At 38.2% G+C, this 27,785-nt stretch overlaps 1 protein-coding gene across 1 annotated transcript; it reads right to left on the minus strand.

The window, feature by feature from the left end:
- Positions 1 to 228: 228 nt before the first annotated feature.
- Positions 229 to 27,750, minus strand: ppil2 (peptidylprolyl isomerase (cyclophilin)-like 2). Its single transcript, XM_068311032.1, has 20 exons — positions 27,613 to 27,750; positions 26,072 to 26,121; positions 25,671 to 25,716; positions 25,354 to 25,416; positions 24,908 to 24,959; positions 24,014 to 24,065; positions 23,238 to 23,329; positions 22,807 to 22,896; positions 22,507 to 22,582; positions 22,200 to 22,360; positions 19,834 to 19,909; positions 17,950 to 18,056; positions 12,786 to 12,875; positions 10,372 to 10,405; positions 7,468 to 7,585; positions 6,904 to 6,960; positions 3,678 to 3,750; positions 3,327 to 3,389; positions 1,944 to 2,086; positions 229 to 445 (listed from the first exon to the last, which is right to left on the minus strand). Exons 1-20 carry the CDS (start codon positions 27,642 to 27,644, stop codon positions 343 to 345), a joined length of 1,578 nt encoding a protein of 525 aa, XP_068167133.1. The 5' UTR covers positions 27,645 to 27,750; the 3' UTR covers positions 229 to 342.
- Positions 27,751 to 27,785: the final 35 nt, after the last annotated feature.

The following is a 27,785-nucleotide window of genomic DNA, read 5'->3' on the forward strand; positions in this document are numbered from 1 at the left end:
ACTTAATGATGTTCACACACCAGTTAATACCAGTCACTTACCAGACCTGTGTGGAGAAAACACAAGTGAAATGATCTGGACCAAATATATTGATTAGATGGTTTTAGGTTTATGACTCTCTGTATTGATTAGAATTTCCCAGTATTGAATTATTATTTTTTAATGCTTCAATGTGCCACTATCTTTGAAGAATGATGTAGAAAATGACATAATGACAGCATATTTGATAAAAGTCACTTTATTTTCACATTTCACTTGACAACACTACTGAGAGTAAATATACAATTACAAAAGTATAAATGGGAAAGATTTTTTCCAACATTCAGCCTGGCTGTGTCGGTGCTACCACGAGCTGAAATCTCCAAAGCCAGTCTTGGCTTTGGACTTCTTGACCACTGCTCCACTGGTGGATGGCTCGCCTTCATCAGCAGCAGCCGGACGCTTCCTGATGGGGGAGAAAATAAGATCATAATCATCTGTGTCACTTGTTCCTGATAGATCACAAGTTCCTCTACACCATCCATTCTTTAGTCCAAGAGTCGGCATCCGGATTCTTCATTTTCTCTTTACGAAAGACGCTTTTAGTCTTTGTAAAATGCAGCGATATAAAGACCTGTTCAGGTTACTTCTCTTCTAACTGAAAGTGAACCTATAGTCTGGCCGAGTCATCAAGACATCCATCTTTGTGGTGACAAGGTCACAGATAGATTTGCATGAGACAGAAACTACTTTTGAGGGTTTCTACCATCAATCAGACATTAACATGAAACCACAGGAGTGCATGACTTCCTATTAATCTGACCTGTAAGGCGACACATGAATTTTTTTTATGGTCATACATCTGTTGTTTTTCTTAAGTGAATCAGACAGTCTATGAAAAGTATTAAAAAAGTAGGTGCCTGAAAAATCAAAGACATTCAGTTTCTTCTGATATAAAGCAGTTAAGACTCATTTTTGGAGAAGCTGGAACCACAGAATGGTTGGAGTTATCAGTTAGAAAAGCAATAAAACTGCATCCATCGTCAAAATCAGGGCAAAAGAAAACATATTATAGTTAAATCTCAAACTTTAACCCTCAAACAAACCTCCACTTTACCTCATGATCTCAAATGTAACGTCATCACCCAAACATATGATAATATGATATTTATACCTGAAATACTTAGTCAATACAGTTCTAGATTAAATGCCATTTTTATTGTGTAGGAGAGTGAGAGTAGTGACACGCAGTGAGAGTCAATGTGCCGTTAATAAACCAAACCTGTTACCCAGTCACTAAAAGACGATCAGCTTCATTGTGTTAATTTTTTTTAAACAACATCCAAAATATTTGTTATTTTTCTCAAACTTAGAAATCATTTTAAAAAAACCATTTTAGTTACAATTAAAGCCAAAATCAAGGATTCAGGCTGTTTTATTTCAACAGGCTAACTTGTGATATTACACTACATTATTTCAACAAGTAGCTCATTTGTACTTGGAACGGTCAGGGAAAATGGACGAACTGTTATTTCGAAGCATTAGTAATGATGTACACTGAATACATTTAAATGAGGGTGTGATGGCAGGAGTAGAATAAGATGTGACTTACTGTGAATATCATTAAATCATGAGCCTCATTATGCTTCAAGAAACACTTTTCTTTTCCAATTTCATGAATTCATTTCATTATGGATTTATTTTCTACTTCTATGTCAGTATATTACATTACTGTAAGCATAATTATATGGCCTTGTTGTAGAATCCACTCGCTGTTGTCCTCAATCACAATTTTAAAACACCAAACAATTTGAAACAGGTCGAGAATGTGAAACGAATATCTAGTTTTTATTTATCAAAGTAACACCTATAGATGATGCACATCCAGACGCAAAGTGTGGTCTGATGAATCATAAATCAATATGCATGTGTGTGTGTGTGTGTGTGTGTGTGTGTGTCCTTACACTGTGGCAGGGTTGATGTATTTCCCTACACCTGCTTTGAAGGTCTTTGGCGCCTGCTCCTCCTTTGCTTTCTTTAGAGCGATGCTGGTCTGCTGCCTCTCCTCCTCCTGCTTCTCCAGCTCCTTCTCTCGCTCAGCAGCAATCTGAACAACACAAAATAAGTAAAGTCCCACAACTCCTGCATAAATACAACAGATCTGAAGATACGGAGGGTGTGCTGGCATTACACGACATGCTGACTCTTCTCGATGCAATCAGTATTTAAAATGTGGGTAGAGCAGCAAATGAAAGGTTTATCGTATTTTTAGGGACACTATGTAAACCTCCAGCTTCAGATTTAGTGTGAACAGCAGACAGATTCTATACAAATAGTACCATGGTTCACTGCAGCCGGTGAACACAATGATATAAGATGATGATAAATATCTGAGGTTCATGATGGAAAACTTGCTTTATTTTAAAACCAAATTGGACAAAAACACGAAAGACTATACAGTATTGGAATACGAGAATATTTTCATCAGCATGATTTAATTTGAAAACTGCACGTTCTAGATTGTTTCAAAGCCCACCTCTACACAGATGTGTGTGTCCATTATATATATTTTACTGATTTGTCTTTGTTTCTGTACACAATGATGTATGAACGGAGTCTGCCAATATAAGGCTGTTTTCATATTTATTTGTTGAAAGGTAAAAGTTGCGCTGAACATGAATCTCAGTTACAGAAAGGCATGAATAACCGTTTGGTTACAGATGTGGAAACTGAAAGCCTCACTGACAGAAGACGATAGGGCTTTTTTTTGTATTGATCAGTTATACATCATGAAAAAAAAACAAAAAAAAACTGCAACAGGGTAGAAGGGTTATTTTTTTAACCAAAAAAAAAAATGCAGACAAATATCAAAATAGTTTTATATTTATATATTCTATATTTAAAGCACGTCTGGAGGGGATCTAGAACGATTTAAAAAAAAAAATGCATGACCAATGTGATTATTATCAACACTAAGCTGGAGCCTCTTCTCCTTTTCCTCCACCCACACCCCCCAGAGACATCTGGCAGAAATCTGCCTCCTACCGAAGGCACGCTTCTCATTTCATCTGTAAATGTTTTCTCAAATGATTTTTAAAAAAATGATGTCACTGTGTCTCAATAATGTTCAAATAACAGAAAACCGCATAAACATCCTCAGTGCTGTTTAAACTCAGTCACTATTGAACTAACACTCCACATGGTGACTAGAATCACTTGTTATTATAGTAATCCAAACACACACACACACACACACACACATTCTGCTCTGCGTGAAGCAATAAGAACTTTGGCACACTTGGTGTTTTAAACTAAACTCATGAATGTAAACAGACAGAGAAACAAACCTGAACATCAGCCTCTTCATACGGGTCCACAAACACAGTTGTACTGATGATCTTGATCTCTGACTGGAAAATGAACAAACAAACAAAAAAAACAACAACATCATATTTTATGTCCAGTTTGTCATCAGTAGATGACTGGCACAAAAAAACAGTCGTGCTGCATGAAAAAGTGCTTCTCAACAAGTTTTTTTTTAACTCGCTATGCAAAACCTTAACTCAACTTTACATTTGTAGTCCAATCTGCACTAGACAGGAGTGTCAGCCACATTTCATGCATAAAAAGGTACAGAAATAAAGGACTTTCAAGGAATAGCTTTGATTGCAGTGACAACCCAGATCTTTAGCGTCTACCTTTGGTTTATCTGTTTTGGGATCACTCTCCACGTTCTCCATGGCTGTGAGCACCTCAAATCCACCAACAATCCTGCACAAGACAAACACAAGACATTCTTTCTTCATAAAGAGAAATGTGCTACCATTCATCTACGGAGGATTAAAAGAGATCTGGGCTCGGCACACTGGGTCCGGATCACTTTCATCTTTCACAGGCCAGATAAACTGAGGGCAGCATATCCATTCACAGCACAGTCTATCATATTTTACACATTCTGTGTAAAGACCAATGTGCTCAGTCATGATAAAAGGGTTGTGGGCTGGTTTTGAAGAGAAGGGTGAATCTTAGTTCAAATCCCTTTGAACATCTGCCATGCTAAAGTTCCCTTGAGCCATCTAAACCTGCCATGTTTTCATATATAATTTCACAGCTGACGGATTTGTGCAGACGTAGTAATAATCCCCTCACAAAGGTGAACACGAGTCCCACTAAATGTTTATGGCCTTTATTATCGGCACATTGGAGCCGCGGCATAAATGCAGCAGAAAAAAACAAGCGATGAAGATCTAGTCTGACAAGTGCTGAGGGCCCACGGGCGTTTCACTGGTGACTCCTGGTGCACAACACTTGAGGAAGTTGTTCTCTACTTATGAAACTAAGCCTTTCTCTACCTGCTTTTTCTGCTGGCTTCCTGTTACCTTGTGTAACGTGAGAGCTTGGATAAACAACAGCAAGCGGGGGGGGGCCTTCTCCTGCCACATGTGTGCTGCTTCCAGATGTTCAGAAGGACAAACTGGCGCCCACATTAAATGGCTTTGCATCAGAAAATACTTTAGAGCTTCCAAAGCTGAGCTTCCATCTTTCTTTGCCTTTTACTTTTAAGTTATCCTGGAGCACTATTATAGAAAAGACATTCAAGCAGTTAAAGATGCAATTTTCCATCAAATATTAAGGCCCAACATGGCAGAATTTGAAGCTTGAGCTTGATCACCGTTATTTCTAATATAAAGGATTCTTTAATGAGTTCTAGCAGACCCTACAAACAGCGGTCAAGATAGCCTAGAATTTTGGAACACGTGTTAATTGTGTAATGCTGGCAGTTTATATGGTTAACAGTTATTTCATGAGCAAAACCCTTAGAGGGACAGTAAAGTTAATTTTAAGTGACATATATGTTATTCAACATTATGAAAAATAGAAGAATAAATACATTTTATATGTGTAGCATCATCCGATTGGTCAAAAAAGCTTAAAATCTGCGCCGCAGCAGCTTCCGCATTCAGTGGTCATGTGGGGGTCATACGTCACTGGGGCCAAACACAGCTTAGCAGCCATAAGAAACAATGCAATTCTAGACGTGATTAACACCAACAATATCATGGTTACCTGCACGGTGAACGGTTGTGTCAACTCTCTGATAAGCAATGAGTTCCACTATTGATTTTTTTTCCAAGTTGATTCTGCCACACATTTGATATTTATCAAATGAAAGGCTCTCACCTATTATCTTTGTTTAATCCGGGTGGGATGACTTTCTTTGGCAGTGCAGTGTATAGAAATTCAAGAACACTCAATGACTGACAAAATCTAAAAAAGAAATCAAAAACATCCCTAACTAAAGCAAAAAAGTTCCCAAACATTCAAGGATAAGTGTGAGATTACTTGTGATGTCATAATTGGAGGAAAATCATGTGAAATGTCTGCTTGACAAAATAACAAAACAGGAATGTACAGAAAGTATTCCATCACTCTTACTATTACTATTACTTTGCAGAGTTACTAACAATACCCCTTCAGAACTTGTGAAAGAAAAAGCTTCACCTTCAAGAAAAAGTTACTCAAGTTTAAATGGATGATCATATTCGACAAAGGGTAATCAATTTTGCCCTTTCAAAATTGCAGGGAAAAATTGGTTATTTTGAAAAGATGACTGCAAAAGTTCAACCGACGGGGTAAACAGCCGTTCAGCACCAACAATCATACAAAAATAACTGGTTAAAAGTCCTTTCAGATACCGGAGCAATGACCAAGCTGCACTCTGGAGCTTTTCACTGCATAAAGCAGTCACAGCTCCACTATGGCCACAGCAGTGCTTTGCACAGTAAACCCTGCAGCAAGAAATTATCATATCACAAGTCAGAAAAGTCATTCACACAACCTGTGTGAGGATTAAGATACAGAATTAATTTTGGTTGTTTATTCAGTCGGACGGATAAAATTAAAATACATTTGCTGGAGTCTGAGGTTATTAGGACACGGGTCCTGAATCATAATGTCACCTATTGGGTCCTACTGGGAATCTACTGCAGATGCAGAATCAACTGTCCATGTAAAACCATGTAAAACATTCTAAACTATTATATTTTTAAACGACAAGACATAAGCATCAAATTGGATGCTAATGTCTTGGTGATCTGTATTTTTCTTTATGTCAAACCAACTTTGGGAATAGTAATTAATAGAAAACAGTAATAACTGAATATCATCAAGTTTCCATACAAATGCTGATAGTTCATGCTCTGTATGTCCCCTGGTCCTGACAGGGAGCTTAAGCTTACAGAACCTCATCCACACTACCTGGCCCATCACCCAGATTTAAAAAGGAAAAAAAAAAAAACCACAAAAAAACCTTTCTTCTGTGAAAGACTTCACATTATGTATAGATGAGGAGATGTGCAATAACAGTGCCAGTCCCAGTAAAAGTGCAAGGACTGCAGTCTGAAAAAAGAGTCCAAAGTTAGCTGTTCAGTCGAAGATAAGCTTTTTAAGTGTGTTGACCATGTGAGGTTTCAGTCAGTTGGAAGTGGTCTGAATATTTTTAGATAGCAGCAGAGCTCTCTCCAGAAAGACAACCATTTAAGATCATGCTCACCAGAGAGATAGCAAGAGAGCCATCACTTTAGATTCAGCATCTATTAATGTTTCACTGCTGTTGGTCAGATAACACAGACACACTGTGTGGGGCTCCGAAGAGCTAAATACGTATCAAAGTATAATATGAGAGGGTGAAGCAGAAACAGCGACGGGGCAGATGTCCATACATAAGAATGGAAACAGCAGAAAAAATGTGGCTCTGACCCAACGTACTGCTTATAGAGCATTAAACCAGGGTCTGTCCACGCTGTCACCTGAGTGCCATCCACCAGATAAAACCCAAAATAGTCACTGAGGGACAATGGATCCAGTTTAAAAAGACAAATTAACATTAAATCAAGGGTACACAGGCTTAAAAAAACCACTTACCTTCCAAATACTGTGTGTTTCCTGTCCAGATAGGTGCAAGATCGGAATGTGATGAAGCTGCCACAAAACAAAAACAGTTGGCATTAAACTTTCAAAATCTATAAGGATAACTTAATATTTGAAAAACAATTATTGCTGACACAGAATCAGGGAGAGACAGGCCACATAAAACAAAATGTGGTCAAAGTTTAGGATCATTTCAAGCTGAAACACAAACAAAACTCAGCATATGTATTATAAAATCATGAGTATTTTTTTCAGTTGAAGATACCTGTCACGTTTTCTCTGAAGTATATTTACTAGTTTTCTTTTTTTCACAAACTGATGACATCTGCTGTCCTGGACAACACAAACCCTCATATCCATTAAGGAGCATTTTTAAGCAATACAACAGTACACAGAAAATAAATCTGTGGTCATCAGCATAAAGTATCCATTTTGAACACAAATCCTTTTTCAATTAATTAAAAAAAATTTTTTGCATTATTATATTGTCCTTCACTAATAAAAACTACAATTAAAAGAAACATAAATCCCCCCAATTTTTTTTTGAACATTTCTTACAATTGGGATTTGTTGGTGTTGGGACCAGAGTTTGCCATGCTGAGAATCCCCCGGCCAGTGTGGGACAAGTTGGGTCGAAACTCATCCTTGAAAGGTTTCCCCCAGAAAGATTCCCCCCCTGGAGATGAAGAAAGGGAATCAAAGTAATACCTCTCATTATTTGTAGTGATCAATCAAAGCAGCAAACTCCAAACTGAGTCTTATTTTAGCAGAACTGGGTCTTTTTTGGTAATAAACATCCAGTTGACGAAGCTTAAAATTTTTTTCACACTATAAACCTTGTTAATGAGTATTTTGACATTTCTTTCAGCACATGGATAATTCATAACACCAATGATGAGGCAGCTTCAGGGCTTCTTGTTGTTCATGCTGGCTAACTGGAGCTATTATAATGTCATTAGTAACATCTGGACTGGCCTTGTTGTTACAAGTCAAAAAGTCATGGTATGCTATGGTCGTTTCCAAACACGGCAAGTTCAGTGTGTGGTATACAATTTCCAGTTCACGGTCCAATACACAGGCTACATTCTTCTAAAAAAAATATGGCATTTATTTATGGATTCTCTCGGGGGTGGAAAGGGGGGGGGTGTTATGTGAAGCCATTTCTCTGTATTATGCACACAGTTCAGACAGATCAATGCTTTAATAAATAGCTCCCTGTCGTTTTAGAATCATGCACTGTATTAGAGCAAAAACACTGACTCGGAGCAATAAAAATAAGCAAGTTTTTGAGCTCTATGTCACCTCAATGTAGGGATTCAACAGCATTCATGTTAAAGGATTGACAACTCCACTAATTAACAGTTATAATCTCTAAACTGAGGCAAAACACCAGAGAACAGTGGGGGATATGAGACTGCATGATGGCAAAAACATTACTGTACTGTGAACACAGGTTTCAAATACAAAAAAAGACAGTGAATGTACTTTTGAGATTATTAACATGCAATATCTACAGGGTGCCTCTAATGTATGATCAATTCGTGATGAATAAGATCTTTTTAAGACAAAGAACCCACATTTGTCTGTAAATCTCAACCTTTTCTCAAAAACTTTTTTTTTTGCTGGTAGAAATAAAGTTTATTGTGTTCTGTTATTTAATTACACAAAGGATTTAACGCATGTTACATTTTTTATATAGGGAAATGTGAGTAAACCTGTCAAAATGTAATATAATGCGATTGTAATATGATTACTTGCTCCATTAATTAAACAAATGCTCCCTTAAAAAACAGAAATAAGCAACCATGTATTTTTCACAACATGCCAAAGACCAGTTTGTCCTTGAACGTGAAGCCATGCTTAGAGCCCTCAGCTGTGAATCATGACTCAGGCTGACTTCACTGTATACTCATCATGATGATTAAGAGTCATCATACAGGAATACACACTGCAGGGGCTTACAGGCTCCCAGCAGGGAGGTGTCTGTCAGCCTGAGGTGTTTCACTGTCCTGTGTCCTGCCAGCTGGTGTACGTGCATGAATAGTGTTTAACAGTGTTCAGACACAGCAAATGTCGTGTGTAAATTCAAACTACCAACGTATCTACTCTTCAGTGTTCAGTACTCAACCTTCCTGTGACTTTTTTGTAAAATCCATCGACTACCTGACATTTACCCTCAAAACAACTGGAAGAGAAGTTAAAGGGGTTTTCCAGGAACAACACGAGAATGAACTTCGGTTTAATTCTCGAGTTAAATGGGAAATGAAACTACACTGCCTCTCAGGTTAATGGAAAAATTCCCTTCAATTACTAAATAAACAGGCTCAACAAGAAAGAAAGATGATCACTGATGAAATTATCCATCAGTGACTGACAGCTGGAAGCATCTCCACTGATAAAATCATCATTTGAGTATTTGTATTTAAAAATACTCGATCTTTCTTGTTCGTCTGGGGTTTCATTCATCGGTCAATGTTTAAAATATTTCTTCCTCAAAAGATTAATTGGGCTCTCCTGAACTTGTGGAAAGTTCTACAGCAAACAGTTTGCCTGATGTGTCCATTTCCAATTTACATAAAAGAGAGGATTAACTACAGAACCACGGAGGATTGTCTTGACACTTTAATCTTAGAAATCCGACAACTGCATTATGGTTCAATGTCAATGCTTTTGCATTCAATAAAACAAACATATCGTTATAATGAAACGTGAGGACAAAAATGACCCCTTAAAAAGGGTCTAACAAAATTTTAAAAAAATTGACTAAATTTGCCCAAAACTAAAGTGTGGAGTTGTTATACTTAATGACATACACAATTATGTGTTAGTTGCGACACAAACACTGTATAATAAGAATTGTTGGGTTAAGAGCGTGGAAGAAATCCACCTTAAGAGCTTTAAAAAAGTCTGTTCATGGTTTGTGTGTACGCTTTGTTCAGTCCAGGTGATGAGATTTTTACCCACAGGTCAGGAATTCTGCACCTCCATAAATCTGTCGTGGTGCTCACATTTTGTGTGGTGTTCAGAGACGCCAGGAGACACAAAGCACACTTTGTGCTGCAAACTCTGAGAGCAGCGCAGACGACATGAAAGAGGGAAGCAAACTGTATGAGCCTTGCAGTCAATTAAACTGAGCTCCTTTTAAAAACAGGAAAATTACACCAAGTGCTACTTGACGGGTTGCTCACCACACCCCAAGTCGGCACCCTACAGCCTGCCGTCTTCCAGCTACTTCATTTTGTGTGTGTGTGTGTGTGTGTGTGTGTGTGTGTGTGTGTGTGTGTGTGTGCATGTGCGTTTGTGTCGTCTGTGCTTCTGGAGTATATTTAGCAATGTCTTTGACTTGCATCTTGAGTTGCAAGCGGTATTTACATAGAGCCTCCAAAAAGGAGGGTATTGTTAATAATTTAAAAGGGAGCTGTTATGCAACTTAAAATGTGGTTTTAGTGTAGCTCATCTTACCCGTGCCGGTGCCAGTGGGGTCCCCTCCTTGGATCTGGTGAAAAAAACAAAAACAGCTGGCTGACTTGAGCTACTGCACGTTGAAATTCAAATCCTCACAGAAAGAAAAGGTCTCATGTCTGTGGTTAAACTTCAGTCACATTAAGGTTAAAATAGTTCTGCATGTCCACATGTCCACCCTGAATGCATGTCCCATGTAGGTACTAGTGCTCCCTAACAGAAGCCTCCCTAAGCCTCTACTGTTCACTGTTAGGGCTAAACTTTATAATTGTTTATACTGCAGAGTGTAATAAATGTGTTCTGTGCTTTCTTTAGACCTCTTGTTTAAACATACACAGAGGTTTGACCAGCAGTGCTGCTGTGGATGAAACTCCTATTGACTAAATCCTGAGTGAACACTGCACCTCACTGTCAAAATACTATTTTTAGCCAACAATACTCCACTTTTTGGCTTGAAAGTGTTTGACTGCTCACATCTGGGATGAGGCTGGTTTTGGAAAGGAACACATGAATGACAGCCTCTGTTTTCACTGCACTAGTTAAGTCTTCATTCACTTCTTTTTAAGGCTGACTTGGTTAATTTGTGCCAGTTTATTGTAACTAGTTACAGTGAATTTAAACAATTTCAAGAAACTATAATTATCACATTGTGCCTAAATTGAATGAAAGACCACAGAATGTAACTACAAATTTTAAAACAATAAATGGAAACAATGCCCATTTTAAAACAGGCATAAAAAGGGTTTTCATGGTTTTATGACATGGTACAGAAATAAATTCGGCATGTTGTCAGATTCATATTCGCAGAACTACATACATTTATGAGAACATTTAATGGGAAGTTCTTAATGTTGAATGTTCACAACTAAAATTAGGACCGTCTCATTCTTAATCTGTGTCTACAGTTTCTCACATACTGTACTTGAATGAACAGCAGTCTCGTTCTTCTGTTTTCACTTCCACTCTCCATCAACAGAAAAACTGCGCTTCTAAGTATCTGTTTTTGTTTCAGCAAACAATAATCAGTCTGTCAATGTTAGCTTGTGGTTTGACTGAATAGACACAGCAGAATTATAGAACCTACAAGGCTTCAGGAGGATGCTTTGTGGGAACGAATGCGATGTGTGTAAAACACCTCATACCAGTGCTAAACAGATCTCACTGTTTGAGCCTGATGGTGGCAGCCTGGTATAAAACTGTCAAGTATCATCTTCAAACATTCAGTACAATCACAAGGCGCTGGTTACAAGGAAGTGATGGCCGGGGCTCTGCTTCCATTAATGTTGATTTAAGTGTGTTTGTTGCTATGAAATTAATCTCTCCAAGGCCACCCTCCTCTTTTAAGCTGTGAAGAATAAATTAAAGGTGCAAGTGGCACAGTAATTATGGGTAAACAATTAACAGCTTGCCACTCTGTATGAAAACCACAGGATAGAGTGAAAAGGGTAAGGGTTCTCTTGAGGCCAGATGTCCCCTCAGAACCACTTATGGGAAGGTTGGCTTTGAAAATAAACAGACGTGCGGCTGATCAGAGACTTGTCATTTCAGATTCTCAGCCTGGGTGACAAAAAGCTTCATTTGAAGAGCAGGATGGAAAAAAATGTTGTGTTTACTCATCTCTGAGTCAGCAACAATACAACAGAATACCAATTGTACCAACGGTGGATTATTAATGTGTGATTATTAATTCACTGTATTACATTCTGTGTTCAGTCAGTAAGTGACTTTCATCATTATATTAATCAGTCCAAATCTAGTTTAGGATTATTTCTCGATAGAATTCATTTTACAGGTGAATTAAATGTAATGGATATTAATATACTATCTCAACTGTAAAGGGATAAAGGGGACACCAACTTTCTGACACAGGGATGTTAAATCTGAGAAAAATTAGTCCTCATTCACCCATTTTAATGCAACACAATAATGCTGAAAAATACAGCAATGAAGTGAAAGGTCATCCTGGTGAATGTCCAGTAATTGGACAATCCTTGGGGCATGAGAAAAATGAACAAATAAATCAAAACCTATTCATGGAATTACTGTTACTGCATCTTTTCTTACTGGCAGACAATCTTTTCTGTCATCTGATTTATGATTAGTAAACATCTGTGACTATGAAATAAAGTCTGCCGTACATCTGTTAATCACACTTTCAATAGACATAATGTGAATGGGACCTTCATCTTGAGATTCACATATGTAATGATTGTCCAGTGCAATCCAGCTGTCAACAAACAAACAAAATTATGTCAAAGTAGTTTTGGAAATAGTGTTTGTATTTAATGCAGCAATGAATTCCCAGAGTGACACTTTTGTCTATAACCAGTGAATGAGAATGTGCCAAAGTAACTGAAAGTGTAGTAGATGCAAGTAACCACAGAAAAGTCTTTTAATCTGGTCAAACTTCTTACCATGAAATTCCGAATGGACCTGTGGAAGATCGTTCCGTCATAGTAACCTTTTTTACACAGACGAATGAAATTTTCTCCAGCTTTGGGAACCTGGGGAATGATCACACAGAGACAAAAAAGTACCAACAATTAAAACAAAATTCAAATTCTGAATACACACGTGCTTCGTTCCAACCAACTGTCAAGTGATAACTATACCTTTAACTTCACGAAACAGAGGTTATTGTATGAATTTATTAATGACTCATGTTTCTGCATTTTTTTATAATGGGAGAAAATTGTCTTGGATTGAGATCGCAGGACATCACAATAAAAACATAAATACAATTTTAAGGTGGATGCGTATGTATCAAATTACATTGATCAGCCAAAACATTATGACTACTACCAGATAAAGTGAAACGCACTAAATAAGTCTTTATCATGGCACCTGTTACTGGGTGGGATATATTGGCAGCATGTGTCCTCGAAGTTGATTTGTTAGATGCTAGAAAAATTGGCAGTTCTAAAGATTTAAGCAAATTTCGACCAGGACCAAATTGTGATGGCGAGAAAACTGGATCAGAACATGTCAAACTGGAGCTCTTGAGAGTCATCCCCAGTCAGTATCGATTATAAAGTGGTCCAATGCAGAAAAAGTGAGGAACAAGTGACACGGCCATGGGCCGCCAAGGCTCCATGTTGGATGTGGGGAATGAAGGAATGAGTCCAACAGATGAGCTTCTGCTCAGACAGGTATCCGAGTACACACTGCATCACAGCTGGGTGTGTGTGGGGCTGCACAGCAGCAGACTAGTGGACATGTCCATGCTGACCCTTGTCAGCCACGTTGGTTACCTGGGGAGCACCCAGCACCAGGATGCACTATGGGAAGAAGATGATGATGCTTTTGACAATGTTCTGCTGGGAGAACTTGGGTCTTGCCTTTCATGTGGATGATACTTTACTAGGTACCACCTAAACAGGCGCTGTTGCAGCCCATGTATGGTCTCTCATGGAAATGGTATTTCCTTATAACAGTGGCCTCTTTCGGCAGGATAATGCACACAAAGCAGGAATGGTTCAGGAATGGTTTGAGGAGCACAATAATGACTTTGAGGTATTGACCTCCAAATTCTCCAGATTTCTACCTAATCCAGCATTTTTGGGATGTGCTGGACAAACAAGTCTGATCCACAGAGGCGCCACCTCAAAACTTTCAGGACTTAAAAGATCTGCTACTAACATGTTGGTGCCAGATACCACAGCACACCGTCAGGGGTCTTGTGGAGTCCATGCCTCGACAGGTCAGGGCTGTTTTGGCAGCAAAAAGGGGACCTACCGGATATTAACCAGGTGGTCATGATGTTTTGGATGATCAATGTATGTGAAAAAAACTAATTCAGATGTAATACTAATTCAACAAAGTAAATAGACTATTTTCAAACACAAAGCAGCCAAGTCCATTTTGTATGCCCAATGCAACCCCAAGAGCCATTGCTAAAGTAACACTTAATTCATCTTCCTGACTGCCTTCAACCTGTCACAGATAAATAAACCTTGGAAAAAAAGGACGCGTAATGGCCAGAGGCATTCATCTCTTGAAATTCCTTTATATCTGATTAAATAACAATACCAAAGGATGTATGTTACAATCAAACAGGACACAGCTGCATATAAACACTGAAATAAAGTCAATGGACTACATCATCTTTGTATATAGCTACCCTTAGTCACAAGACTGTCAAGGACTTCTTCAGCTAGAGCTGGTAGATAGCTCAGAACTTCTAAATAAACAAAGACTCACATTTATAACACTGCCTTAACTCCTAAAAGGTGTTTTCTGTACATAAATATAAGCAATACAAAAGTGAAGGAGAATTCAAAGAGTACAAACAGACATCTGGGCCTTTTCTCTTATATCACCATGTAAACCATTGTAAAAACCACTCATGGAGAGAAGCTAAATATGGCAAGCTGACACTCTGAAATAACCTGGTATTTGTCCCCAAAGTGGGAGTCATGGTGTTTACTGAGAGCTTTTGGACTGTTGTTAAAAACAACCACCTGAGGAACTCCTCTGTGTATGTTCGAATAAGAAACTAACTTTTCCCTTTTGGCAACACTGGTTTCCAAAAGTAACCACATGCTTAAGCAAAGACTAATTTTGATTTACTGGTCTCGCTGTAAGTGAAAGGTCTTTCCAAGCTCTACTGGTCTTAATTCCCACCATGCCTCAGTTTTGCTGTTGAGGTTTAGCCCCGTCTGTTTTCCTCTATTGTAAATCCCAGATTTTTAAAGCGATTTGGTACAAAGAGACACATTGTTTTTCTTTTGGATTGACATTAAGCACTTAAGTTATAAAATGAATTTCTGAAATGGAAAATAATTTTTAAACATTTTATCTAATTCAAAACAGCCTGTTACAGATTTACAGTGCATATTTGAATAAAAGCCATTACAAGTCAAAAGCCGTCTACTAATTTTATCTTAATCCTTTTTGGTTGTAACCCAAGACTTTTCCAATCAGAGATCTCTATCTGTAATCCTCTGGCTTCTTATGCCTCTAGACGCTGCTGCTGCCCTGTAATGGTGGTTAATTTAGCGTGAACATGCATGCCTATGTGTGTGTGAGCTTAAGCCTGGGAATGTTTAAGATGCAACCCGATTTAGAAACACAGTTAGGTGCCTCAAAATGTCAGTAATGAGTGACGTTAGCATGGAAACAGTGTTTAGTGATGCAGAGCGCAAAAAAAATAAAAATCTTGTGTCACTGTACTGTAGTCACTAGAATAGCCTATGTAGCATCTTATTTGTCAAAATGGGTTCTTATTAACTAAAAAAAAGTTTTAGTTAACCCTTAGATACTCACTTACTACCTCTACAGTATATTATTCATATAGAGGTAATGAGTGAGTTCTTTGGGGTTTATCCTCTACTTGTGTGTAATCTGTTTTTGTAATCTGTTTGGTCTCAACTAGGATAGCTTAAGTTTTATAATATCTAAAGTAAATTAAAATTTTAGTCATCCAGAAACAACTTTACATCTAACAGAGTATTCCTATTTCATCCCACTCAGGTGAAGCCATCCTGCTGTCCCTACAGAGCTTTTGAATAAAACATGCTGTACTGTCCTCTAAACGATGAATGACTTAGGAACTGTCCACCACTCCTATATCTAACACCTGTCGCTGTGCATTTGACCAAACATTCAGCTGAATGAACAACTGGACACATAACAGGCTTGCAGGCTCTGGATCTGTGTGACTGATTGTATGTGACAGTGAAACAGCCCTCATTAATTCATAAACAGCAGGCCACGAATATAGCTGCAATCTTATGAGAAAACCACTGGGGAGGAAGGCAGGGATGAGGAGGAGGAGGAAAAAGATGACGATGTGGGGTACAGAGGGCAGGTTGTCTAACCGCTGCAACTTTACCCTCATTATTCTGATTCGACAGCACAGAGGCCAATGAAAACCAAGCAGAGGAAGCCCCTAGTAACCAGGGCAGAAACACATTCCTGGTACACACTATAGCAACACATCTAACCTTATAAATGACTCATTCAAGACACACATTGTTTGTGAAGATGTACACTAGGCAACCTGGAGGACAGACAGCAAAAGGCTGATTTCAGTGTTTGAGTCACCCTTAATACAATTCAGCCACCTGCTCAGGCCAGACAAATGCATCACATCATCTGAAAAATCTGAGACCAGAAAATTCAGTCAGTAAATTCTGAATCAAAGCCGCAGCATCAAAATCACAAGACCTCACTTTTAATAGAGATAACCACAGTTATAAATCGGTTGATTTCATTTATTAGTGTTCCAGCTGCTGGCTTCTACATTATAAATCTTGAGATTTAGTGCTTTTCATTTTTAATTATAATAATGAGGGTTCTTTGCTGTTTTTGTCCAAACATCAGTTTAGAATTGGTAAATAACAGTGACAAATTTTTAACTTTTATATATTTTTATGTTCTAAATCATTCATCAATTAATTTTGAAAGTAATTGGCAGATTACCAACAATGAAGATAAGTGCTGCAGACAGCCTTAATTTATAAATCCATATATCTTTTATGATGCTGGGCTACTCACTGATTTCCCATAAGATGATAACTTTCATTAACATCCAAACATTTTCTGAGCACAAGCACAAATATTTCACATTACAACTTCTGCCAAGAGCTGAATAGTACGGAAGCAGTGAATTGTAATTACATCCCGCTTCAAAGTCGTGTTGTATTGTAATTGCCACTGTGCGTGTGTTCGTCCGTCCGTTAGTCCACCTTAACCTTGAAAAAACTAGGTCAAGGTCAAATTTCACTCAGGAACTGTATAAGATAGAAAGACGAGGGAGAAGGCCAGTGTGAGTGACACCATAGATCAGAGTTACTGCTGTGACCTATGAAAGTAGGTCCGAGCACTAGCTTTGATCTTTGACCTATGCAAGTAGGTCAGGGTAAAGTTTTGAATTCAGGGGTGTCGCGGGAAGTTGCAGTCCAACTACATTGGTTCTTGTTTTATCTTGCAGTGATCATATGAAAGCATAAAAACAACACTGACAGCTTCCTTCAGAAACACTGAAGGCTGTTGAGTTCTGTAATCTTTTCTTTAGTAGAACACTGAAATGAAGGCCCTCAAGACATTTTCGGGAATACAAAATCAAAACAAGAACCAATGTAGTCACAAACTGCAACATCCCGCGACACTCCTTAATTCAAAATTTGATCCTAACCTACTTGCATAGGTCAAAGATCAACGCTAGTGCTCTGACCTACTGTCATTGATCAAAGCACTAGCTTTGATCAAAGCACTAGCTTTGATCTATGATCTTACTCACACTGGCCTTCTCTTTTGTCTTTCTATCTTATCAAGTTCTTGAGTGTACAAAAGTTAAAATTTGACCTTGACCTGGGTTTCTCAAGGTCAAGGTCATCATCTCATTTTCATCCCCTTTGCCGCCTGAGTAATGTGCTTTTTGTTTCATCTTTCCATCTGCAACGGTTGCGAAGATATTTGGTGGACTAAAGTAGACAGATAGACGGACGGACAGACAAACACACAAACGCTGACAATTACAATACATCACCGCTTTGAAGCGGGGTGTAACTAGCATCACTTCCCATCACTTGTTTGGTCAGTGGCATTTTGTTTGACGTGTGAAGTTGTTATTACTTTATCACAGTGCAACTCGAGATTCAGGTCCCCCTTGTTTGTATGCAGACGGACATAACCTTTTTTCTTCACATACTGGTAACGGACAGCGTCATCTGAGATGGCATCTATAAAAAAGAAGAAGAAAAAAAATCAAAAATAGTGAATGTTTTTCAAATGTGTTTTTATTGATGACAATATCTGAGATTAGGATGGGCACATCAACTCTCACATTGTGAAATACAAAACTGTATTGATTGTTTGAGTCTCAGCTTGAATTTGCTGCAGGTAAGATCTCTGACCTTTAACATCCTTCAGGGCCTCTCCTGTGCAGGCAGGTATTTATTTTTATGTTCACAATATTCTCCCTTGGACAACTTAAAAATGTTTTTTTTAAATCAAATTCTTTATCAAACACAGTGTCTAAAAGGCCCACCATGAAGTCATTCATACTACAACTTTATTACGCAAATTTATAAATTGTGAGATATCATCATTTTTTAGACACTTGAAGTAGGTCATGAAATCCAAGCGTTTACATCCTCTTCTGAAGCGATCTTATCCTACTACACAGTTGCATAATGACAAATCTCTCCCATGGAGCAGCTCAGAAGATGACAGGAGAAAATGCTTCATTTGAGCAGCAGCTTGGTGCTGCATTCCACAGTCTGAGCACGAGATGCATGTCGCTGCAAAAGAGAAAAACTGACTAGCCAGTCTTCCCTACACTGGGCTTGCACTAGGAGCTAGTATGACTAAGCCACTGTAGCTCAGTGTAAAAGAATTGAGTAAGCCACAAAAAGCCACACTCTGTGACTAAACCAGTGGCGCAGTGCGCGGATGACCAACGCTCGTCGCGGGGGGGGGGAGGTCCGGGGGGCCTCCACCGGGAAATTTTTTAGAAAATGGGGTTATTTTCACGCATTCAAAATCTTCTGTTCAGTTTACCTACAAAAATACACTAAAGTCAACAGTTCAAGCTGAACTATCTTTATTTCTGTCCTACTTTATGCAGGAATGAATGTGAGATTCAACAATTGAAAACTTCCATTCACTACGTGAAGATAGTCATACAAAATATTACTCAATGTTTACTTGTAAGTTTTACTTAGACTAGAAGACATTTTAACTTTGACCACCACCAACACCATTGGTATGCCATAGTTTTTTTGTTTTTTTTAAATTCAATAACATGATTTTTCTTTTCATTTTAAAAAGGCATAAAAAATAGCAAATGAGGAGAATACACATTTACATGCATCGCCGGTTATTCCTGTTGGTCATAGGGAACAAAAGTCTAAGACTACAAACAAGTATTGATAATATCTTTCATTTACCTTCTGATCGGTCTGTCTCCACTCCTCCCCCCTCTCAGCATTCACCATTTGTTTATTAATGAGGACTTTAACACAAACTCTACTACAAAACACTGGATTCTTTTGATCAATCGTCCTCGCCTTGTCTTACACGAATTCGCGGGTTCAGCTTGTAAAAAAAGAATATTTTCGTTTTTCATTGGACGAGAGGAGGTCATGACCCGAGTGCATATTTAAGGATCAGGAGCGTTCGGGTCACTTCAGCTATTTCTGTCGGCATGCGGAAATAGTGCTAGCGCTGCTTGCAAGCAGAAGTAGCGGCGCTAGCGGAAATAGCCTAGAGGAAATAGCAAGCGCAGCTAGCGTGCAAAAAGGTTTTAGCCTTTTTTCCGTAAAAATAAGAACGCCACTGTGGCTTACACAGTCTAAAAACCTTGTAGACATTCTAGAATTTACCTTGCCTATGGCGAAGTGCCGAATGGCTAGCGCAAGCCCAGCCAAATAAATAAAGACTAATCAACAAATAGAATGAAATGCTTTGTCTGAAGAGGGGTTTTTTAGTGTGTGTTTGTGTAAACTGTTGACTTGCCTGCTTCATGTGTTGTTACAGGAGTCATGGCTGTGGAAGTGAAGGAAGCACAAACCCTCCCCGTGGAATAGTGGGCCTATGGGAAAAAAGAAAAAGACCAAATAAAATAATAGATGAATAATATCAAGTTAATACACCAATAAACACGTTTCTCATTTTCAAAACCTGTGAATGGTCAAACCATTCATTGCTTAACCATTCGGTCCCTAACGACACTAATTGTTTTATTAGGGAATATGTTTTCACATATTTGATAAAAGTGAAAACTGGGCAAAAAAGGAGTTTTTATCTATTATCTTTTCCAAAGAGTTTTCAAATACACTTATTTTACACTATTTTAAAGTGAAATAACTCGTTGGCTTGTTTGGTCTAAACTGATTCAATGTTCTGAACTGTGAGGATTTGTTGGTTTTTTTTGGTAATGCGTTTCGCTATAAATTCACTAAATTTGGACTCTAAATTGCAACTGGCAAAAGTACTGCCCCAACATGAAAATGATGGGGAATAGACTCATCGGTATGCCTGTAATCATCTTTTGTCTGGAACATATTGTAAAAAACAACCAATCCTAGCATCACAAAACCGTAACTAAAAAATATACATGATCATTTTTTTGTTTTAAAGAAACCTTTTCGGTGCCTCTGACAACTGGTCATCTTCTCACTTAGGATTTTTTTTTAAAATTAACAACTCATTTATTGGTTGGAGATAATGCTTTATGCTGTTAAATTTGTTTAATAATTACTGTATTTGGGGATCTCAAGATGAAAGAAAAAAACCCACATAAAAACAAACATTATGTGCATGTGTTTCCGTCTGGAGGTAAGGATTAGCTCGATACAACCAGGTGGTTTTCTGCTCGGAGGCCCTTCAACTGCGCAGAAGTTGTGATCAAAGGAGCCTGAAACTTCAGTCTTCAGTTGAAGAATAACCTTTCTCACTCAACCACACCTCTTTTCCAGCCACAAACTTGGCATGTTCTCTCCTTTGCCCAAAGTGGAGCATAAAGTTATACTCTACTCTAAAGTGCAAACTAGTTTAATGACAGCCTTTACAATTTCTGTGTAATTCAGAGCCCAACTGCCACAGCTTGGAGAGATTCCTAACATCTGATAATTAAAGAGCCACAAGAGATAGTCCAAAGATCTTTGACTTAAACTCACAGTAGAATGCACTCACTGAATGTCTGAACATTAAAAAACAACAACACACCAGACAATGTGGTAAGATTGGGGAAGCTATTAAGTTAAAACAATAACAGCTGATGGAGATGAAAGTGGAGAAGTGAAAATGGATTTGAGAAGCTCTCGTCAACTCTTTAGTTCTGGTTTAGATTTCTTCTGCTCTAGTTCTTAAGAAGGTGCATGAGAGCACAGACTTTACCTTGTGTGCTCTGTCTGACCTATATTTTCTGTTCCCTCAGATGCTGTCAGAGCATCACTTCAACAGTGAACTCAAGACAGAGCAACCAAGTAACAGCGCTGGAGTATAAACAACACATGACGTGGCATCAAAGCAGGGCTGATAACACAGATACTAGATACACCAAGGATCTGTTGTTGATGCTACACTGAATTACACTTCTTCTTCCTGGTTATTCAAGGACACAGTTACTGTTGTGACCGTGGCTCAACATAAACCTGCTACACATTTTAAGACTCTTGCACCAATTTCACATTTAATCCCAGGTAATATTTCAATGTTCAACATATTCCAGCTGCCTTATACTTGATAATATCACTGGAGTGTAAGTGAGCAGAGCATTATCATCCCCACAGCACCATGCAGGCTTTTGGTTCTATTTTTGGAGGCAGTTGTTTGTCTTGTTTTTGACACCGCCAGGGCATTACTGTGTGTTTGGTGCGCTCCAGTGTACATCAAAGAAATTACACCAAAGTAATGCGCTCTCAAAATCCTTCAGATATACATTAATTGATAAAACTGACTAATCTATTATTTATGGCGAAATATTCTTATTTGCGTTTCATTAAAGTTCACATTGATGATGGAAATTACATTTCCATCAATACTTCTGATTCAATCACAAAGAAGCCTGGACTGCAAGTGGGATTACTCGAAGCTCCGGAAAAAGTCACTGAGTGAACCATAAACTGAGAATATTTCCAAATACATCATGAAAACTTCACAAGACCTTTCCTGTTTTCTTCCAGACATACAATTCCACATTAGCTGTAAGTTTAAGGATCTCAAAATGCATGTAGTCTGGAAATCTTCCACCATTTTTTTCAACAGTCACATAGTGGAATGGTCCCTTTATATTTGACTGGGAAAATTCTATTAAAAACACCTGTTTTTTTATTATTTGGTTTTCTTTTAATTATTACAAACAAAATGATTTTGCTCACAGCATTTAATTTATCCGTCTTCTTGGCCACTTGCTCCTTCGAAGTAGAAGCCAAGAGCTGATCCCCCTTGTATTCCTTGTAAAGCTCAGCTAAGGTCTCCCTGGTCTCAAGATTGGTGCTCTTCAGGTGGTACGCCGGGTCCAGTTTGGCCTTTTCTTCATCTGAACCAGGCCAGGGAAAAGAGAGCAAGAGGGAGGAAACAACTGAATCAGAGACATTTCTAATCTCGATGAAGACTTAACTCCAAATGACTGATTACAGCTGGAAGAAATGAAACTGCAAATGACAAGAAAGTTTGATAACTAACCTGGGTCTAAAACCTTGAGGTTGTTTTTAACATGGAAGAAGTTTGAAACATTGAATTTATCCAGGTTTGTGGGGTCCTAGAAAGACAAAGATAATACACAAGTCACCATTTAATTAAAGAGCGACTCAACAGCCTCACATCAGGCCATTCAGCTTCCATAGTGGCTGCAGTGATGTAGTGTTCAAGTTTGCATCAGTGCTCCTTGACATTTGCAGTACAGACACATTTAGACATAACTTGGTTACCTTTCCAAAAAATAACAAAATATAACCTTGGCAAGAAAAACTAACAGCAACCCACCTGAAGTGTTATAATATCCTTTCTGGTGAAAGGTTCGTCCGTTAGCAGATCTTTGAAACTTTTGGTCTTGAAGTTGAGTTGCTCAACAGCCTGACAGAAAACAAACATTTATGAAAAGTCTCTTCCTAGTAAAACACAATAATGTTAATGTGGAGGAAATGGAAAATTTGTGTTTCCTTGTATTAATTTAAAATTTTGCATGGTATGATATTAGGGGTTTGTTTTGTTTTGATTGGATAATTATACATAAAAAATGCTTTTAAATAGGCCCAAGTCAAAATGTATATGTAAACATAGAAGAATCTATCTTGTACAGTGTAGTCATCCACATCCAATAGCTGCACAGAAACAGCTTGGTGTGATGAAAAGCTGCATCTTGTAGGCGGAGTTTCTACATTTTGTAATTACATCAGTGCAGGAAAGTTACCTACCTCATAAGAAAACACGTTGCCAGTAACCTTGTTGGCAACAATGTGAGAGTTATTTGTGAAGACGTTGTAAAGGACAGGGCAGTGATACTTTCCTGGAACAAAAGAAGCATGAAATAAGATCCTCAACCACAGATGCATTATAATGAAACACAATTAAAATCAAGTTATTTATGTTATTCCCCCTGTAATTCTTGCTCTTGTGAAACAATTCCCACTCACAGAATTAACCTGAGCTAAATGTGCAACCATGAAAACAAATACAAAATAACACAAAATATAAAAGATCCTAAATCGAAAAATGTACAACTTCAGTATTTATTTTAAAACTCTGACTTTGTTTTAAGTCATGCACCATAAACTGAATGAGGAGAAGAAGCCAGACAGAATCCCTCCCAATGCGGTCTTCCTCATGTCATTCATGGTGGGGGTGATAAAAAGCCAGAGGTTTCCACAGAATGAAAGCTCGCCTCCAGAAGCCAACATGTACCCCACATAATGAGCTCTCTGCTAAATAGTGTCATCTCTCCTCCAGCAGATTCGTTTGCTTTTATCCCCGTCAGAAAAATTACCCTCAAAGTCTCGTTTAATTTTCAAGCTGCTATCTCACACCGCACTGCAGTATGATAATTGTACATTTGACCTTGCTAAACTACTGGATAGATTCTGGTGATTTGAGCAAGAAAAAGTAAGATAAATACTGTATACCAACCAACGACACCCTTAAATTGTACATGAATCTTTTGTGGTAGTAGTCCACTGAACAAATGCATAATTACCATCATTGTTCTTGGCGATGTTCAGTTTGATTAGTGATTTTGCTTCCAGTTTCTATGGTACAAAGGAGAACATTGAGATGAAAATTTGCAGTCCCTAAAATCATTTCACAAAAACATGTACTTCCTTAAAAGTCACTACACAAATCTTCAAAGCGATCAGCTTGGTGGAGTCTGTCAGAAGTCGTAGTGACATTTTTACTGACAAATGCTTGCAGTAAATATCAAATATCGATGGACTTCTGGAAATTGCATTTAGAAAAATACATAAAAAGAAAGTCTATATCTATCTAAGTTGCATCGCTGAGCCACACAAATGACAAACAACCATTCACCCACACACTTGCTACAGCAGACAATTTTGACATGATCAATCCACCTGTACTGCATGTTTCTGGAGGTAAGGGGGAACCCATGCAGACACAGGAAGAACATATAAACTCCGCACAGAAAGTATACTATAGATTGAAATTAAATAAATGACTTATGAATAATAATACAAACAGCCTCTCGGAACCAACTGTGTTCATAAATTGAGGATTACCAGTATGTGGCATCGAGAGTACTTGTGTGGGATGTACTAAACTTTTACAGTACTGTATGTCGGCTAAATGAATTCAAATTACACTTTGAACTTGTATCTCTATTTACTGCGGCTAGCAGTAGTAACATCGTTTGCAAAGATGAAACATAGTCGCTAAGCCTGAAACAAATGCAAACAACACCACTCGTCTCTTTTCTCACTTCACTCTTCTGAAAAACTATGTTTCTGTATATTCAACGTGTAAAAATATGAATTTTATGATTTTAACCATCGATTTTCAACGCGGCACGACAAAAAAGGGAAAGGTACAGTGAATGAGAAGGTGTCTAAGATTTGTGTCTTGTGTTGCTTACTTCTCCAGATGTGGGATTAGTGCCATACTTCTTTATCCATGGGACGATGCTCCTGCAGTAAAATGCAGAAATGTTTTATGTTACCTCAAACCAGAGACATGAAAATGGCATAATACATTCAAGTTACAATATGAATTCAACAGCAAACATCTTCCTTTTATTTTCCTTTGACACCTTTCCTATATGTTAGCTTGACATCTTTAGAAAAGACACCCGGATTAGTATGAACAATTCCAGACACATTTCAACATTAGGAAGTGTCATTGACAGAGAAATCACAAGAGTTAAACCATCTGAATCTTTCATTTCATCCCTTAAATTGGCACAACACAGGGTATGACTATTAAATCAATACAATTTGACAATAAAAAGGCAAACAACAATACTATAAGACACACCAGTGTGGAAAATGTACAGTTCATCTTTAAATAACATAATTTACTTACAGTAGGTCAAAGACAACTCCCTCTGCAGTGCAGACAGGATGTTCAAATGGTTGAAAAGACAAGCTAAAATGTTTCAGAGAATACAGTTAAGTCAAAATGAGACAAATTGTATACATTATCATTGATGCATGGACAGTTTTCTGTTTACAGTATTTTACCTGACATGCAAAAGACTGTTTAATAAACCTATATACTACTGTTGGAATTGTATGCTCAGAATTAGATATCAGACAAAAAAAACAAACTTATTTTTACAGATTATAATTAAGAAAGATCCACTGTTCCTCCTCTATAGTTGATAACATGTTTTTCCCTACCTGCAATGGTCAAATGGAAGTCGTCTGAAGTTTGCCTGTGGGATTTCTGGAATCAGAAAAGATGCAGAATTAAGCTTTAAATGACATTAGTCGAATACATAGCCTGGTTTTTTAAAGAGTTAGACCAGTCATTTTGATGGCAAAGATGAATGAAATCATGTATACTAAAATAGTTTTACTGGATCCTGTTAAATTCAGTTGGCTGTTTGTAAAATTTCCAGTGACGTCTAAATCTAATGCAAAGTTGTTTCAAACATTGGGTTGAGGGCACTGAAAAGTAGTTTTAAGATTACAAACAGGATGGGAAATTGAAAAAAAAAAATCTGCCAATCAAAATATAACAAGCTGACACTAAAGACTGTAATAGAAAATGTTAGAATATAATAAAAAATACAATTAACCTGCTCGCTTTCCACCATAGAAGTTTGTGTACTCTGTACAGGTGATGTACCTGTAAAGCAAGTAAGCAACACACACACACACACACACACACACACACACACACACACACACACACACACACACACACACACACAAGGAAAGATGATTTAGAAAATAAGCTAGTAAATCATTAGTAACTTAGTACTTTTGGCTAAATATTGTGTTAAACATCAACATCTCTCTTTTTTTCTGTGACTTACCAATAAATCAATCCTGCCTGGCAGTTCAAAACTCAGCATCTTTCTCCCAATATATTCACTATCTATCCTCTTGACATGTCAAAACCATCTCAGTCTGGCCTCTCTGACTTTATCTCCAAAACCTCTAACATGTGCTGTCCCTCTGATGTACTCATTCCTGATCCTATCCTTCCTGGTCACTCCCAGAGAGAACCTCAGCATCTTCATCTCTGCTACCTCCAGCTCTGTCTCCTGTCTTTTCCTCAGTGAGACTGTCTCTAGACCAAACAACATCGCTGGTCTCACCACAGTTTTGTACACCTTTCCTTTCATTTCTGCTGAAACTCATCTATCACACATCACACCTGACACTTTTCTCCACCCGTTCCATCCTGCCTGTACACGCTTCTTCACCTCTTTTCCACACTCTCCATTGCTCTGGACTGTTGACCCTAAGTACTTAAAATCCTCCACCTTGATCTCTTCTCCCTCTAACCTCACTATTCCACTTGGGTCCCTCTCATTCACACACATGTACTCTGTCTTACTGCGGCTAACCTTCATTCCTCTCCTTTCCAGGACAAACCTCCACCTCTCTAGCTTCTCCTCCACCTGTTCCCTGCTCTCACTGCAGATCACAATGTCATCTACAAACATCATAGTCCATGGAGATTCCTGTCTAACCTCGTCTGTCAGCCTGTCCATCACCATAGTGAACAAGAAGGGGCTCAGAGCTGATCCCTGATGCAGTCCCACCTCCACCTTGAACTCCTCTGTCACACCTACACACACCTCACCACTGTCTTACAGTCCTCATACATGTCCTGCACCGCTCTAACACAAGACACTGGCTTTTGCCCTCCTGCGGCTACATTATCAGATCCTTATGTAATGTACAATAAAAACGTAGCTTCTATTTGTCAACAAACTCGTGTGTATGTGAAACGATTCATATACAGTATATACAAATACAAAATTTATTTTATATGTATATATTATATATATATTGTATATATACATACATTCATACATGCACACACGTATATAACCAATAATTGATACCCTAATACTTGTGTGCGCTTTTACCAGCAGTACTTTAACGTTTGCTGTATTTTAATGTCCATGCTTATGAAACATTACTTTTAATGGACTGAAATGTCTCCTTGACTGTGAAACTACTTTCACTTCTTCACCCGTTCATACTGGAGACGCTACCGTAACTTACGCAGCTATCGTTAGCTATTTAGCGCTCCTCGTGCATTAGCTAGCAACAAAATGTTTCTGAGACGCAGCTTACCGTTCAAGACCACTTTTATACTCACATTTTATCTTTTTGGTGCTGTCGCTTCCCCATGTTGATGTTTTGTGAGGGTCGTAGGGAATAATTGTGATACAACAACACACTTTTACACACAATATGACTAACCACCTGAATTTTGCTTCCTGTTTTTGTTCTTGATCGCCGGTTTTTAAGAGAAGCCTTTGTACCACCGAC

The sequence above is a fragment of the Antennarius striatus genome, chromosome 3 (assembly GCF_040054535.1).
Source record: "Antennarius striatus isolate MH-2024 chromosome 3, ASM4005453v1, whole genome shotgun sequence".
Taxonomy (NCBI): Eukaryota; Metazoa; Chordata; class Actinopteri; order Lophiiformes; family Antennariidae; genus Antennarius; species Antennarius striatus.

What these genes read in the sequence shown, in the direction of transcription:
- ppil2 (XM_068311032.1), bottom strand. Translation starts at nt 27,644, where the DNA reads ATGGGGAAGCGACAGCACCAAAAAGATAAAAT. An exon ending in GGAGTTGTCTTTGACCTACT is followed by an intron (nt 24,960 to 25,353) that starts GTAAGTAAATTA and finishes ATTTTACTGCAG; the next exon opens with GAGCATCGTCCCATGGATAA. An exon ending in GGTCCATTCGGAATTTCATG is followed by an intron (nt 10,406 to 12,785) that starts GTAAGAAGTTTG and finishes TTTTTTCACCAG; the next exon opens with ATCCAAGGAGGGGACCCCAC.